The 17,761-nt window shown below is 42.9% G+C and overlaps 2 protein-coding genes across 3 annotated transcripts in view; both read left to right on the top strand.

Annotated features, from left to right (window-relative positions):
- myo7ba (myosin VIIBa) overlaps positions 1-17,761 on the top strand; it is a 222,945-nt gene that overhangs the window by 125,958 nt on the left and 79,226 nt on the right. The gene's annotated exons all lie outside the window — the stretch shown is intronic.
- Positions 7,414-16,749, top strand: amotl2a (angiomotin like 2a). Of its 2 annotated transcripts, none has more exons than XM_033622528.2 (11): positions 7,414-7,630; positions 8,369-9,165; positions 9,316-9,460; positions 11,117-11,261; positions 11,348-11,440; positions 14,063-14,358; positions 14,555-14,745; positions 14,848-14,949; positions 15,044-15,204; positions 16,094-16,279; positions 16,445-16,749. In XM_033622528.2, exons 2-11 carry the CDS (start codon positions 8,441-8,443, stop codon positions 16,519-16,521), a joined length of 2,121 nt encoding a protein of 706 aa, XP_033478419.1. In that variant the 5' UTR covers positions 7,414-7,630; positions 8,369-8,440; the 3' UTR covers positions 16,522-16,749. The 2 variants fall into 2 exon arrangements, with proteins under 2 accessions (XP_033478419.1, XP_033478418.1); XM_033622527.2 differs by having other exon boundaries at positions 7,415-7,630; positions 9,313-9,460.

Below are 17,761 nucleotides of genomic sequence, written 5' to 3'. Positions count from 1 at the left end.
CCCGACATTTTTCAAGTTGGCTGTTATAATTAAGAGTATTAAACCACAAGTCTTGTTATTTGAATGACAGAAACATAGGATCTTAATGAATGGCGCAACACGGAAGCATGATTATGTAATAAAACAGGTGTTTATTTTAGGATCCAGGTGGTGAAGGGCTGTGCGCGCACAATGTTGCAACATTGTAACTGAGGGCCGAATTCACAAAAGGATTGCGTGGTTTTGCGGCCGCTAAACTGGTAAAAATGGAGCAAACACATACCGTCTAATTCACAAAGCACGCGCAGAGGGTGAAATTCTCCACTAACTGCGCTGCCAAGCAGATTTCTATGCAAATGAGCCTCATTGATAAACAACGTCTAATTCACTAACACCAGCGCTAATAGCCACACGCAGTTTGAGTGAAGTAAGTAACGTCTTTAGAAAGCTGAGTGCAAACTGGGCGCTCCTCTGTGGAAGCCTCTCGCCCAGACTTTCCAGTGATTGTGGCAGCAGTGATCGTCTGTTAAATCAGTCTGTAAATAATATTTTGACATTATTATTATAATCATTATTACTTTAATGGCATCCGAAGATATTGATGCGTTGAACAGGTGACAGTCTGCGGTCGTTCTCAAAACGCACCTCTGTCACGCACTTCAAAAGCAACTTTTACGAAACGAGGGAAACAAACTTGAACAAAAACAGTTCCATAATTCATATTAAATTCAAAAGATAATGAAAAAACAGCTACAAGTGAGAGGGAATAGTGATAAAGTGGTCAAACTTGGTCAAATCCACAGCCTCAACCCATCCGACACTGTTAGACTGACTCTCCAGCAGACATCATGAGGGTATACAGTATTCAGTACTTTGCCAGACAAAGTCTGCCATTGTTCTGCCACGGTGTTCTTGGTGCAAAGCCAGCATTTATACTTTGCCATGTGTGGCTAATTGCAATCAGAGGCAAACTGCACTCAGCTGCCAAACTTTGTGGGCGTGTTTGCGCTGGTAGCCTATATCATTAGCACAATATCCTTTGTGAATAGGACGTTAAGACGGAGCAAACTGCGGGTGCAAATGAAGTGCAATTCAAGGTGCTATCAGCGGCCGCAGTTCATTCTTTGTGAATTCGGCCCTAAGTTTGTTGTAACTTTAGGCTATGTGTCATACAAAATGTGGGTTAATTTTATTTTTTATAATACTGTAGGCGGACGTGTGGAAAAGATGACGCAGTTATTCTGCAATTAAACTACCATTTATTACTGAACAGTACAGGTTACTGTTGGCCGTAACCACGCCAAAACAACCAACAAACAACAACTTAGCTGTAACTCCATCTGTGCACTCCTGCTCTCTCCTCCAGCTCGCTCATACACACACCAGCATGCGCACTCACACAGCCCTCCTCATCCCTGTCACACTTGCACCCCGCACCTCATTCAATCCCAAACATGCCATTAACTCGCAGAACATTGACATTATAACAGAACATTTACTGCAGGGTTGCTACAATACATAGCCTATAACATGGGCCCGCCGGCCGGGTCGGGCCAGGCTCGGGCTCGGGCAGAGAATCTAAGCTCTACACCAGGGTTCACTTGCAAGTGAACCGAGACCCCCAGTTTCGCTCATTTGGTCCGCAGCAGTGGTCGAATGAGCGTTCACACCACTCCAAACGAACTGAACTATCCATGGAAGCAGACCCGGGTTTGTTTAAAGCGTACCAAATAGCACCAGTGCGAATGCGCCCTAAAAAATCCTTCTCGCCTGATTCCCGCAGGTTTCGCATTTGTGAAAAACAGCATACTCTCTCCTTTGTAATCATAACTAAACAAATCTAAACACAGCGAAATGAAACACGTGTTCTTAGATTCAGTGTAAGTTGCACTTTCTGCTTAGGAGTCATAGAAAAACAACACTCCTTAAGTCTCCAGAGCTTGTCTGAGAATCATCACGTTTGCGTCAGTATCTAAGTGACTCAGTAATAGTTGTCTGTACATTTATGGTTATTTTGTAAAATGCAAAACAACAAAAAGGCACAGCTAATGACACCTGACTTAAGCCCCATAGTAATGTACAAATATTGAAGCAGTAGCCTATCAGTCTTTGCATCTAACCCTATATATACACATATTCCCCAAAATGACTAACTCTTCCTTTAGGAGAAGATCCGTTTCTTTCTCTTCTTCTCGTTTCACTTCTGAAGTAAAACGTTTTCCCGGAACATCAGGAAACGTTTTTGATATTGACGTAATTGTGTGGGTGGCACGAACACACCTGAAAAATATTAAACTGGTTCTCACTGAATACAGATTTCATTTCCCGGGAATGAAACCAGTCAGTCACACTCAGGTGTTTGACGATAAACCTGCTGCGGTTGGCACTGAGTGAAGTCGTGAATAAGAATAATGTTAACATGTAGCAACAAGTTTAGTACTGATTCATTTTTTCTGATCATTTTGTATTTTCCCATAAACAGAACATGACACCCTAGGTATCAGAAAATGATCACAAATGACATCCTGTTCATCAGTTTTAGATCTTCTGGTCAGCCTGCCAGCAATCCACACCAAACAGATCCCACATATTGACGACACATTTATCCACAGTGTAAATGACACGCGTGAGTCATGTTGGCTGAAGATGACACAGCTCAACAGAAATGCTTTGTGAGGTCCATTAAACTTGATTGAATGACATAACGCAGGGCTTATGTGAGATTAATGTGGCCCATTGGTGCTGATATCTTTATTTTGTCTTCATCAAATCTTTAAAAAAATACTTTTGGGAAATACACTTATTCAATTTCTTGCTAAGAATTAGATAAGAAAATTGATACCACTGTTATATCTGTTATAAAGCTACAGTCAGTTAGCTTAGCTTAGCATAAAGCTTAGCTTAGCATAAAGACTGGAAGCAGGGGGAAACAGTTAGCCTGACTCCGTCAACATGTTGATGTAATTAACACCTTATGTCTCATTTTTTTTAAAATCTGTACAAAAACAGAAGTGTAAGAAAGACAAATTGTGGTTTCAAGTGGTTTTATGTGCCAAATTATTTCTTGGCCTGGGGCAATAGAGAGGTGCAGAAATAAGTCCTAAATCCTGGAAATGAGTTAGCATGTTTGCACTCCCATCCCCCTCGTCTTAAAGTCAAAGGGTTTTTGGTTAGATGTCTGAAATATGGTCTGTGGTTCACGCAAGCTGAAAAGACTTTCACGTTTCATTCTACGACATAAAATACGTCAGTAAATACTACACTCGTGAATTTTGAAGCTTTCGTGCATCCTTAAAAGGCAGTTGCTAACAAATGGCTAAATGAGACCAACACGGCTGTGCAGTCTTGTTGTGACGGTGATGTTGAAGTCATGCAACTGTGTGTAGTTCATTTATCGAGTAACATTAGCTTCTTCCCTCTGGCGATTGCATTTACATGACGATTGTTTTGCTGAACATGAACAGATCTTATCTTCTGCAATAACCCAAAATCCAATGGAAAAATCCCATTGGCTTTTTGTCTAGGTCAAAGCTTGGGGTGGAAACAGAGAAGCATGTTCAGAGCACCTTGGTTAGTTTGGGTCCAATCGACTCCCAGTCACATTATCTGGGTGTGTTAGATCAACTTTGGGAAATTCAATTTAGTACAATTTCAGTTGCCTCTTTTGCTCTCCACACACTCTGTTTACCTACATTCAGGGTGTCTACAGGTACTAGTCGCTTAAATTTCATGCTTTTTAAAATCTTTCAAGGTAATATTCACCAAATTTAAGACTGTTTTTAAGCAAATCTTTTCCTTATTTAAGCATTGCAGGTAAGTGTAAGGGTGAGTTGTATATATGTGATTCTGTGCAGCAGCAGGTTTTATGCAGAATTTCTTGTTGTTAGAGAGAGTTAGATTAGTCTGTGGTCTCAAGTTTTATGTGCCAAATTGTTTCTTGGCCAGGGGCAATAGAGTGGTGCAAGAATGAGTCCTAAAACTCGGAGATGACTTAGCATTTTAGCACTTCCAGTTCCCTCATCAACAGGTAAGTGCAAGTCTGAATTATAAGGTTCAGATGCAGGTTTAAAGATACAAAAATGTGGACGTTCACACAGAAGAGCTTGACTCATTTTGACTAAGGATGCATTCACGCTGGCGCTATTTGGTCTGCTTTAAACAAACCCTGGTCTGCTTCAACGGATAGTTTGGTTTGTTTGAAGTGGTGTGAACACTCATTGGAACTCTGGTGTGGACCAAACAAGTGAACCCTGGTCCACTTGAAAACTGGGGGTCTCGGTTCACTTGCAAATCCCTGGTGCGGTTCGCTTACGGTGGGAAATGCAAACGGACTATCCGGCAAACCAAAGAGAGGAAGTGAACCAAAGAGAGGAAGTGATGTAGAGCGCAGTGCGGTTTGGGGCAGAAAAAATACCAAAGCCAACAGTGCGAACCGGGAGAAGCAGAGGTAAAAAAAAGAAAAAGTTGGAAAATGTCTCCTGGGCAGACGTGGAGTAGTGAGGAGGTGCAGGCATATAAAATTGGTGTTGCTCCATTGCTTTTGTGGTGACCAAGCCGGCTGGAGGGGATGGATTTCTATTTTCGGTCCTGGCCAATCAATGAGCCAGGTTTTCTTCTTCCTCATGCTTTTTCCCTTCCTGGTCAGTGGTCGTTTCGGGCAATACTGCCCCCAAACGAGCAGCTGTTGTAACTGCGTGATGTTGTCCAAGCGGTTTGGTCCGCTTTAAAAAGTGCAGTGTGAAAGTGAACCGAACTAAATGAAAGTGTGAAATTTTTCATTCCCCACCCAATCGAACTGAGTCCCCCGGACTATCCCGGTGTGAATGCGCCCTAAAAATAAATTAAACGATGGATAAATTAGATTAGATACATTTTTTGTGGCAATTGAGACAACACAAATTAAATTTCAAGTGTAATTAGGTTCATTTTGTCTACTCAATAGATTTTAAGACTATGTGATGACTTTTGAGGTCTGATATATTTTTAAAAATGGATTTAGCACATTAAGAACCTCAAGACACGCTGTACATGCAACCAAAGCCTGCTCAAATGTGAGTAGTCAATACTTCTCAGACCACAAACTGAAAACAGAACACTTCTGATACCAGAATATTGTCCCGTAAGAGAATATCACGCTTCTTATTAAAGTCAAATAAGCGAATGAGCAAACTGTCCAGCTAATCCTTGAGCAAGCTGCAGTGCTGTACATTATAAAATCCTGGTCCATAAAGCAACACAATGAAAGGTGTTTTAAACCTCTTGCCTATTGTGTCGACTCAGATGAATCCTGAAATGACAAAACCTGTAGATTCTTATCAGTTGTTGAGGTAATCAGCATTCTTCAGCAACTGTTGGACTTCAACTGCCATGCAAATCAGCAGGTGTATGTTTGCCTGAGAGATAAAGGAACCTGCAGTTTTTCTGCTGACGGACTGCACCGCCTTAACAAGAGGAGACTTGTTTACACCCAACAACCTCCACCACCATCAGGATGATCCTTTTCATGCAAAAAAAAGAGAAGAGGCTGTAATCAATGACATTACTATCCAATACTACTGCCCAACCCCCACTGCCAGCTGATCCCAGGGTCTCCATCCACGTACATGTGTGTGAGTGTGAATGAAGCGTATAGCTAGTGGTGGAGGGGAGAACAGCAGATGGCAGGGCTGCCCCCGTCATGTCTGCTTTTTGGGGGAGAACAATGCATCTCTCAGAGTTCTTATTAAAGGAGGGGAAGAGGATTTCGGTCCACGGACAGCTGGCAGGCAGCGTGCCTCACACCCGCCCCTCTCCCTCCGTGTCCACACACAGACACACACACTCTGCAATTAACTGGCACGGGCCACGGCTTAAATATTTACCAGGCACATGCAAACAAAAGGCTGCTTAAGAAATAATGATTTATCCATGTCTCAATTATATTACAGCACTTTTTTCATCACTGTAGTTATAATAACATCTCTGACCAAGTCTGTGTAGGTAAAATCCACCACACATGGTATATCAGCTTTAATTATCACAAATTATAATAACTTCTCTGTTCAATAACATATCTGTTCAACATTTATAGTGTCATTATCAGTTTAAAATTCCATTAGTTGAGCAAAATAGTATTCACCAACATTCTTTTTAAAACTGGGGATGATTTGGGACATTTGTTCGGCAAAATTGTTTTTTTGTTTTGTTATTTAGGTTCTCAAATGTAAGAATTTGCTGTTTTTCTTTGTTTTCCAAAAGACTCTGGGTTTTGGGACTCTTGGTTGGACAAAACAAAGAGTTTGAATACATCACTCTGGGGCTTTTGGAGTATTTATCACAATTTTCTGACATTTTATAGACTAAAAGATATTTCAGTGGATATGGAAGTGCAGTGCATTCACCTGAGATAAAAAACCTGTTCTGTTTTTCTGAATTAAGAAGATCATAATCTTGTTTTTTTTTTTCAGGAAAACGAGAATTGGAAAGATTATTAATCCAATTGATTCATTAAAAAATAGCAATTACTTTTCATAAAACTTTTTTTTTTTATATATTTATAATTCTGAGAAAATCTTGAAAATCTTTAGAAAAACAGAGCCATTTTTTTCCATGGAAACATTCCTCATAAATCTGAGACAATAATCTTTACGAGATTAATTTTTAGTTATTTATGAAAAACAAGCAACTTTTTTATCAATGAAATGATTTTTCCAAGTGAATGCTTCTGTAAATAACCTAAATAAATCAGTAACAAAAATCTTTTCAGTTATCATAGGCTTTTTTTGTGATGAGAGATTGAGACTGTGTGTCAGTGTTTGTCAAATATCACTTTTATTTTAATAATAAGAATAATAAACTGTATTTGTGTCGCACTTTTCAAAACACAGCTACAAAGTGCTTTATGGGACAAATAAAACAATACACCATCACAATAAAAACGGCAATAACATTGAACATAGGCTAAGACTAGATAAATCAAACTGTGTATGAATAAAATAATAAAATTGATAAAAGCAGGATAGACAGTAGACACACACCAGATTTACTGTAAAAGCTGTTTTGAGCTGTTTTTATTGATGATACATACCTAAAGTACTTTGGTAAAACCTTTATGACAGTTAGGTTGTAATGTTTACTGAATTTTGTGATGTTTTTAATCCCCTGCAGTCTGCAGTAACATCCCTGTGTTGTACCTCTGACTGTAAGGACTTGAACCTCCATAACATTAGGAGCAGGGACTTTAAATTCCTCAAAACACAACACAACAACAAACTCTTTTGCATGATACAAGCAGCCAGCTGAGGTAATGTGCTGCTGCTCTCAATCCAATTTTTGCCCCCTCCTCCTCCTCCTCCTCCTCCTCCTCCTCCTCTCCCCTCCTCCCCTCACCCTCTCCTCCTCCTCTCCTGTGCTCTGCTTTTGATCCCACAGGGACTTGGAGCCTTTACATTCCAGTCATTCCAGCCGCAGCGAACAATCGGCCCTCAGTTATTTATTCGTGCAGCTCAGCCTCTGTCCGCTCAGTCTGCTGCTACCAGTCAGTGCGCACACGTTCATGGAGGAAACCGCAGGAAGAGGATCAGGAAACTTGTGGACATTGTTGAACTGAGCGCAGCATACTCTGAGATTAAACCACCTTTAACTGTTCCGACTGTGATGAGACTTTAATTTGGTGAGTTTTACATTTTTATTTCCCTGGATTTATCTCCGTTGTGTTTGGATGAGAGCGAGAAGTCTCACAGGCACCGATTGTTTGCATGGCGCAGTATTGTGGATTAACTATGTGCGTTTTCAAGTTGTTTAAAGTCCAATTTATTCATTTAATCTAGTAAAGAGCACCGCATTTACTGAGCTGGATCTTGATTTCCAAAGATATCCCAAAAGAAAAATTAAATTAATCTCACAAAGTTGAGTTTCTGGTCAATTTAAAGCCTCTCAGGAGGATTTTATTATAATAATTCCCATAAGGAGCTTTTAGAGAACAGGATTTCTTAATGAGGCATTTTGCATGATTCAGTATGTTTCCTCAGGATCATAGTTTTTATGTCAAATTTTGTTGTGGGAAGTCTGCGATGTTTATAGTAACTGTAACAGCATTACACTTCTGTCTGGCTTGGGAAAGTTATGCTATAAAGTTTGTTGGCAATAAAACTGGATCTGCACTGACATCACTTTCAGGGGTATTTCCAGCAGCAACTCATGCACTCACAGCTAAAGTCATTGTGCAGTAGAAGGGTTAGTAAATTAATTGAGAGGAATGTTGGCTTCTCCCTGTGGCTCATAGCTGAAACACGTTTGTTAGAGATGGTTTTGATGATAACAGCCTTGAAAAAATACTGGGCTCATGAGATAAAATGTAACATATGTTGTGAAGTGCTGAGTCTGATCAAGATTGTTGTCTTTTGTTTAGACGTGTGATTTGTGAAGAGCCCAGCTGCCACCTCCAGGCTGCTTTTTTTTCATTCATTTCCTTCTGACTGACATGAGAACCGCTGAAGGCTCATCTGGAACGGTCCTGCACCGTCTCATCCAAGAGCAGCTCCGCTACGGGAACCTGACCGACACTCGCACACTTCTGGCTATCCAGCAGCAGGCCCTGCGCGGAGGCAGCAGCAGCGGCGGCGGAGGCACCGGCAGCCCTCGCTCCTCTCTGGAGAGCTTGACTCAGGAGGAGACCCAGTACATCCAGATGTCAACACGACAGGAGCCTCAAGGCCAGGAGCACCAGGGGGACTGCTTGCACTCTGAGAGCCAGGTGTGCCATTTGTACCAGCTCCATGGAGAGGAGCTGCCCACCTATGAGGAGGCAAAGGCCCACTCCCAGTACCTGATCTCCCAGAAGGGGCAGGCAGTGCAGGAAGCACCCAGCATGGACATAATGGGGAGCCACAGTGAGGGGCAGTGGGATTTGAAAAGGGAGCACGCTCGCTCGCTCAGTGAGAGGCTCATGCAGCTTTCTCTGGACAGGAACGGACTAAGAGACAGTCTTGCTATGAGCTCCTCGCACAGCTATCCACAGCTGTATAATAATGTTGCAAACGCCGTGGCAGCTGACAGGCAAGGGGCCCAGCAGTGTGTGGAACAGCGTGGGCCACCCCCAGACTACCCTCTGTTTGCCAGACTTCCTGGATACATGCTCAGCCACTCACAGGAGCACGGACAGTACTACAGAGACCCTCCTCCCCCCTTCTACTCCCAGCATCACAGGTAACAGATGGACCACACTGTGGAATTATCACTGAGTTTGGATGTCAGATAAAATGCAGCCAAGTAAACATCAGACAATATTTTCAGTCAGTGTTTCCAAGGTGGTTTTCAGCACTGTTGTAATGTATTACTCATGCCTCTCCTCAGCAGGTCTGCTCAGTCCCAGGCGGCTCACAACAGCATCGCTGCAGTCTCCAGCAATAACTCAGCTCAGAGCGACGTGTTGATGCGGGAGAATGAGCGCCTCAGGAAGGAGCTGGAGGTCTACACCGAGAAGGCCGCCAGGCTGCAGAAGGTGAGAGAAGAAGGTGGCGTGATGAATGGAGCTGTTGGCTCATAGAGGGTTTTGAAATCGTAAAAAACAATAGCTCCTTGCCAGTACATGTCAGGGTGATAAGTTGTCTGGCAGCTGAGGAGAGAGATCCTAGTGGCTGGTTCACTTCATGGAGGAGTAACGTAGACAAAATAATTTTTTATCATATTTATTTAATAGTTTGTGACTTTCTCAACCAGTTACGACCCCGACACCTTCAGCGGTCAGCAGTCGCTATATGTTGAGCCATATGTGAGCATCTGTCTTTGTTTTTGTGGTGTGTACAGCATTGTTGGCACCAGTCGGCCAGCTTTTTAGCCATTTCAGAATATTGAATCAGCAGTGAAGCCAATCAGTGAGAGAAATCCCTCCCATTGGAAGGTCAGCTCAGTGCACGAGAAGAGAAGTGGAAGTGAGGAAAGTAAACAAACGACTAATGCTGAGTTCCATTCACCTCGGAAGTTGGAGCTGGGAATGATATCACACCTGAGTTGACCTCGTTCCAGTACAAAAAGTGGGAAAACCAAGATGTGGGTAGCCATACCATTCTAGCCAGGTTAGCCATTGTTAGCAATATCTGTTAAAAACAATGCATTACGCTGTAACTTGCGCATACAAACACCATATCAAGATGTTTGCAGATAGACTGTGGACACGACTGTGTGTGTGACTGTTTTAATGAGACACAAATAAGACAGAAGTATTAATAAGCAGTATATTACTACTGTCGCTGCACGGAGCAACAACATTGGATTTTGAGGTCAGGGTCGAAGAGTTTCCCTCGACTTTCAGAGTTGGAAATCCAACTTCAGGAGTCGCTCTAGTTGGAATTTCAACTTCAAAATTCTGACTTCCCAATGCAAATTGAGCACACCATAAAATCAAGAGGGTGTTAAATCACAACAAACTCATCATATTAGGTTAGATTATTTTTTAAGCCATTGAGCTCTTTACCAGAAATGGTACATAATTGTTTGTGGTGTTGTTTACAAGTGCACGGTAAACATTTGTTCTCCCAACATCAGGTTTTATCATTAGTTTGCTAACTGGCTAAGTAGCGCCTTGAATCTGTCCAGTTGGACCTCCGGTTTCCCTTTTTCAAGGACGAATACAGACTATTTCCTCTCACACTGGCACAGGACGTACGTGCTAGTTGGCTGTTTGCTGTGGTCTGGGTGGTGTTTTCAAGTGCAGCTATTTGGCTGAGACACAAATGACTTGAGGCGACCCAACAGTCAGCCTTCGTCACCACTACTGTAGTTGTTTGATGTCAGTTTGGTGTGTCTGGGTCTTTAGGTGTTGAGTTTTCTCCCCCCTCCAGCCTCTGGAATGCCTACAACACATCATACCCCCATTGTCTTTCAAACATGCTGGCATATTGCCATGAAAGGAGATAAATGCCTTGACACCTGGGACTCACAAGTGTTCACTCAGGAATGTTGATTCCCACTTTTCAGTTGCGCATAGTATTTAAAAGCCATTTGCCTGTGGGGGCAGCAATAAAGAGGAAAGAATGCATTTGTACAGATGACTAATTGCCCTTCTTGATATTAACAACTGAAACATAAACCACAACCCAGACAGTGAGTGGAGATGCCTCTCCCAGAGACTGATCATCCTCTCACATGTTTTTCCCAGTTGGAGTTGGAGATTCAAAGGATATCTGAAGCTTATGAGACTCTGATGAAAGGCTCTGCCAAGCGGGAAACTCTGGAGAAAACAATGAGGAACAAACTCGAGGCGGAGATTAAGAGGTTGCATGATTTTAACAGAGACCTGAGAGGTATGTGCCTGTTCATGTGTTGGTAATGCAAAGATTGCTTTTAATGTCATCCAGTGTGTGTAACCATCATGTTTGTTTTTATACAGATCAGCTTGACTCTGCTAACAAGCAGCGAGCAGCCAAGGAGGCCGAGTGTTCAGACCAGAAACAACACGTCTTTGTTAAACTGCTGGAGCAAAGTAAGTTTATGTCTACACCAGTGTTTTATTAGCTTAGCTCCTCCGTTTTGCACCTTCACATCTAGGGGTGGGGTCTCGATTCTTGTTGGGATAGGGTGTTGGGGCTACAGGGCCCTCCGAACGGAGGTTGTTCAGAGGCACAATTCTAACCAAGTGTTATGAGAAATCTTCAGCAAGATGGCTGCATGAGCAACAAAAGAAACTTACACATGTATTTTATAAAGATTTTGAAATTATGATATATTATGATAATCACTGGTAAGATAGGGGAAGATGCACCTCAGGCTTAGATTATAGTACATAGACCACAGTATTGTAGTACAAATTGCTAGCGTTATTAGCTAGCTAGCAATCATTAGCAATGCTAACTAGCTAAAATTTGCCAACATTTTTCGCAAGCTTGCTTGAGGATTAGTGATTAGCCTGAGGTTAAGGCTACAAGTCTTCTACAGAGTCAAATAGTGGGTTAGGGTTGAGATTTTAGGTCGTTTTAGTTAGTTACATTGTCAGTGTTGAGCTATTGCTATAGTCACGTCTGTTTATGCGAACGCCATCGAGCAGGGTCTTGAAGGCTTGTCCCATTTGATAGAGGAAAATTTCAACCAATACCTGTTGTAACTTTGTGCAGCGTGTCAAAGAGACTCATAAACAAGGGTTGGGGGTAAAATAACTGGGATTGGGCCAAACTGTCTGACAGAAAAGAATAGGAAGACTTGAGGATGTTTTCTTTTTAAATCCGATTTGACAAATCACTCTACCGGGTGAAGCACTTAACAATGGCAGGAACATAGTTCAGCAGGGATTGGTTTCCTCCTTCAGTGAGGTGGTGTGTTATAAAAGCTGCGGTCCCACATATCGGGACACAAATGGCTCTATCTCTAATGCTAAGAGTTGCTCTTGACACTGAGACGCCAGCTATTTTTCATAGCTGTAGTAAATGTGGCCTGGATTCCAGGAATTTTTATAGGTATTTCAGGCCGTCTCGGCATTAGGAATGCCGTCCTCCCCCTCACCTCCTCCCCCCATGCTCAGTTTTGCATCACTGCTGACTTCCCCTCCTCAAGGGGAACTAATAAGTCTGGGGCTCCAGGGCGTCCAGGCCCAACTCAACATGACCTCTGGCTCACGCGCTTTCCTTGTTTGGGCATTTCTTTACCTCATGGTTCAATCATGATTGGCCAGTTGTGAATATTTCTTTACTCCCTTTCTGTTCTGTGCAGGGATGTGCTGCAGAGTAAATCCAACTAGCCTCAGCTTACTTGTCTTTGTGTTTGCCAAGAACCATTTTCAAGTCAATACATTTTTGTAGCATGCGTAGACATATCTGACAGTACAGATTAGTATGAAGCTGTTACATAATCAGCCATACTGTTCTGTTACACATTACCCTGCTGGAATGAAATGCACCTTCCTGGGTATTTTAAACAACCATGTGATTTTCTCGAGCTGCAAAATCAAGATCTTTTATCCATCTGCTTTTCCAACAGTTATCTTGAAACAACTGGAGCAAATCCACATTTAAATCACAATAGTGGGATGTGTTGTGTATATTTCTTTGTTACAAGGACCACTTGAGTTATATTCTGAGCTGCTTGTTTACTTCACGTCCCTTGAAGCATTCCAGAGCTTTTCCCAGTACAAAGCTATGCCTGTGTGCGTAAGTGGATAAGAGGAAGTCTGCATTCCCTCCACAGGCATGCACTCATGTTGTGTAATCAACCCCCTTTTTAAAGTGGCACAACAGATAAACTGGTTTTCCTTTCGATAAGGTTTTTTCTATTAAAACATGGACTGGTTTTTAATCAGTAAATGAGATTTTATTATGTTGATTTCAAGTTTGCAGTACAGCCAAGTAGTTGTAACACTGAGATTCATTTTTAGAAGACGTGGTGTCAAATGGTTTGTCAGTGAACCTCATGCCTTGATGGCAGAGTGTACATGTCTCTTGTTGGGTCACATTCCATTCAAAATGTAACTCACTGGGCTAACGTGGCGCCTCACTGACCCATCAGTAGTCACTGAATGGTCCTAATATACAGCATATCCTTCTCTGGCATTCATTTGACCTCTGTACCTGCAGGATTTTGAGGGTTTTTTTGGGATTGTTGTGGCCTAAAATACCTGATTTCACAGCAGCTTTTCTAAAAAAATTACAATGCATTTTGCAATATTTTAAGCCGTTTGTCGTTTGTTTTGGGGTTTCTTGGTAAATTAATTGCGGTAGCAGGTGAAAATTAGCAAAAAAGTTGTGATTTTTTTTTTGTTTAATTCATAAAGAAATCGAAGGCAACTTGTTCCAGTGAGAATACAAACACACTTTTCTGAGTTTGTGATTTCCTCACACTAACATTACCACTAACCACGCATATTTTTTATCTTATTTTTTATTTTTGAAGATTTTTTGGGGGGCCTTTTATTCCTTTTTTGATGGCGACAGTAGATAGAGGCAGGAAATGTAGGGAAAGAGATTAAAGGCATAACATCCAGCCCATGTTGTATGTGCCCTAAGCAATTGGCTATCGGGTCAGAGGTAATAACCCACCAACTTCATATATTTCAGGATCACGTCACTTGCCTCTCCACCACCACTCACCACTTGTTCCCACCCTATCTGTATCTTAGATGAAGAGCAGCAGCGGGAGCGCGAACAGCTGGAGAGGCAGATACAGCACCTGCGCGTCTCCGGTGAGGAGTGCCAGCGGAGACGGGAGATGCTGGAGCAGGCTCTGGTTTCGGCACAGGCCCGCAACCGGCAGCTGGAGGAAGAACTGCAGAGGAAGAGAGCGTACGTGGAGAAGGTGGAGCGGCTGCAGAGCGCGCTGGCTCAGCTGCAGGCAGCGTGCGAGAAGAGGGAGACACTCGAACTGCGACTGCGCACACGACTGGAGCAGGAACTGAAAAGCCTCAGGGCACAACAGGTGAGGAGAGGAAGTCATTAAACAGACTTGTGTTTCTTTGTAGATGTTAAATGAGAAGACTGATACCACTCTCAGGTCTGTACGCTACATATGAAGCAAGAGCCAGGTGTTGATTAGCTTAGCTTGGTATAAATGCTGGAAGCATACCAGCACCTTTAAGGTCACTAATTTTCATTTGTTATGTTTGTGATATCAGTCTCAGAAAGAGGCAGCTGACCCCATGGCTTCAGAACCGAGCTCCTCCACGTTGCAGCAGCAGCTGAGGGAGAGGGAGGAGCGTATTCTGGCCCTGGAGGCAGACATCACCAAGTGGGAGCAGAAGTACCTGGAGGAGAGCACCATGAGGCAGTTTGCAATGGATGCAGCTGCCACTGCTGCAGCACAAAGGTACGACAAAACATAGAGAGATATATCAAAGATGAAAATAACCTATAGTTAGAAATGTATATAAGTTTATGGAAGTTCTTTAACAGTCTATTTTATTTGCAGAGATACAACCATCATCAAACATTCACCTCGACATTCACCAAACAACAGTTTTAATGAAGACCTTCCTTTGTCGAGTCACAGACATCAGGAGATGGAGAACAGGTAAACATCCCTCCACATCTTTGTTCCATGTACAAGCTTATGCCCACTTCTGTTGTTTGGGTTTTTGATCTAATGGTGTCTTTCATGTGTTAAGGATCCGCGCACTTCACGCTCAGCTCCTGGAGAAGGATGCTGTGATTAAAGTCATTCAGCAGCGCTCCAGGTGGGAGGAGGGCAAGCTGGAGAAACAGGGGCTTCGTCTCGCCAGATCCGTCCCCTCCATCAACACTATGGCCAGCAGCACAGAGAGTAAAGGTGAGTACAAGATGCGCTCACGCTTCAGGCAACAGAGGGGAATTATGCATCTTAAAAGTTTGGTATTTACCAACCTGGACCCTATTTACCTGTGTTTTTGTGTCTAAGTGACGAATGGGAAAAACGTTTTTTTTTAAATTGGTTTGGCGCTAAGTGAGAGGCTGCAATGTAACCAATCAATGGACGTCCATTAAAGGTGTTTGTTTTTGTCACTGACAGGCTCAGACTGTGATTTTAAGTGTCTGACAACATTATGGAAAGAATCCTATAGAGACAGACCTTTTTGTTTGGCGATAGCGATTTTAGGGCAGTCTCTGGTTAAACAAAAAGGATCTTACTCTTAAACAAAAAGGTCTATCTCTGTAGGGATCTTTTCCATGATGTTGTCAGACACTTAAAATAACAATCTGAGCCTGTCAGTGGCAAAAACAACTACTTTAAGTGGATGTGACGGTGCACAAATGACCGGAGTGGTTACATTGGAGCCTGTTTCGTCAATCCCTCTGCTGCGGTATCGCTCAATACTGGACCAGTTTCAAGAATTGTTGTTCCCATTAGTCACTAAGACACAAAAACATGGTAAAGGTTGGAAAATACCAACGTTACCCTTTAACGACACATGCTATCGAGCGACAACTGGCAGACTTGTCAGTGTCGCCAGACAGAATGTGCACTTCCTAAAAAAAAGTATTAAGTAGGAGACAACCCCTTTCATGCCCCTCAAATGGACAACGTGTTTTTAAACTGGAATGCATATCATCTCTCACTCCAGAATAGCCCGATCCAGAATAGTCATGGGAACAACTCCGCGGGGCAGATGTTCTGCAGTGTGTAAATGTGGATGCAAGTGGGTAATTAAGCAGCCTCCTCTCTTTGTCTGCATTTGTAGGAAAGAGCCTCTCAGATGACCAGACAGGTGCTGCTGCTGCTGCGCTGCAACCCCAACCCCGCATGGGGCCCAGGGGCCCAAGCCGAGATTCCAGCACCCAAAGTGACGAGGCCCCACAGGAGCCTGAGCCCACAGCAGAGCCTGAGAAGCTAAAGACGTCTGAGGTGATCTCAGCAGCTACAAGTGGTGGGTTTACTGTTCATTTAAGCATTTGACCACACAAACTCTAACTGTCGGCTCTCTATATGAGCACTATTTAAAATGTAACCAGACCCTGGATCAGGACTGACTGATCCTAACTTTATATTAAACAAGTGCTTTTCTAATTTGCTCTTCTTATCTTCACTGTAGACTCCTCAGAGGAACTACTCAAGACATTCAAGAGCATCAACAGCTCAGACGCAGAGGTGGTTGAAATTCTCATTTGAGCGCTCGCTGCACAGACACAGACTGAACAGTGACAGCCAACGATGACAGAGTCTTTGGCCAAAGTCCTCGTCTATGTCTAACCACAAATACAGAAAGACTGATCGTCCTACCTGAGCGGTTTCACCTGCAACAACATGCAGAGTCCAGAATGTGGCGCAGTTTGCAGAGGAGAGCTGAGCTTTCCTTCTGCTGCACAAACTCTGACATTTGCTGCAAGAGACAGAAATTTCCAAGGTACCTGGACAGTACTCTGCATTGTGATAGGAACTGGGCTGCTGACGGTGCATATACATATGTTGTGCATGTTACGTTTTGAGTTGTGTATTGTATTTATATTTGTAAATGCTGCTCATATTGTGATGTTACTTTTATGTGTGAGAGGTGAGAAGAATAAGGATCGCTCGCCTTGTTGCGCTCCACTTAAATTATACACATTTATACTCACTTTTCTGGATTAAGCGCGCAATCCTTTTATTTTTTTGTTTGGTTTATTTTGAATTTCCAGTAGCGAGCCTATTATCATGCCCTCTGAAAGTCATTGGAATATTTATAATGTAAGCATCCTCCATGTACTCATGCCATGTTTGGGGATTATTCTGTTTAACAGAGCCTGAATTAACAGTTGCTCCTCTCTTTAAAATACATTCAGGCCGCTGCTCACAGCTCAGCAGAGGATTTGTAGAACGTCTGCTCACTTCTCTCTTAAAAAAGCCCGCGAGGATTGACAGTGTTTCACAGGGGGTCTAATTTTCCAGATCCTGGGTTAATGTTGGGGGCCTCCGATGGCGACTGCCCAGCATTTCGCTCCGCTCCGCTGACATGCTGGAGCTAATCTTCTCACATTCCCCCGCTGAGGGAATGCTCCCGTTAAAGAAAAAGGCTATCTAAAGTCTGACCCCTCGCCCTTGTTAAAATGGCACGCATTCTCCACATGTTCTCTTCCTGGGGCTGGTTATTCCTTCGGAGTCGCGGTAGCTGGTTCTACTGCGAGCACAGAAATGGCCAACTATAATTGGCCTGCATTTGCTACTCTGTTTGTTGTCCCCATCACTGTGTTATATTCGGCTGTGTTTCCCCCATTGCTCAAGTATCTCACATTTCTGAGTGGACGACATCTTTAACATGGAATCTTCTATTTATTTCTCCCTGCATAGTGTAGGATCACTGAACACTGCTGAATGTAGACTCCTGTTCTCCAGGACTGTGTTTTTATTTAACTGGAATGTGCCACAGCTCAGA

Source organism: Epinephelus lanceolatus, chromosome 6 (genome assembly GCF_041903045.1).
Source record: "Epinephelus lanceolatus isolate andai-2023 chromosome 6, ASM4190304v1, whole genome shotgun sequence".
Classification (NCBI taxonomy): domain Eukaryota; kingdom Metazoa; phylum Chordata; class Actinopteri; order Perciformes; family Serranidae; genus Epinephelus; species Epinephelus lanceolatus.
This window is presented reverse-complemented; position numbering and strand designations above follow the sequence as displayed.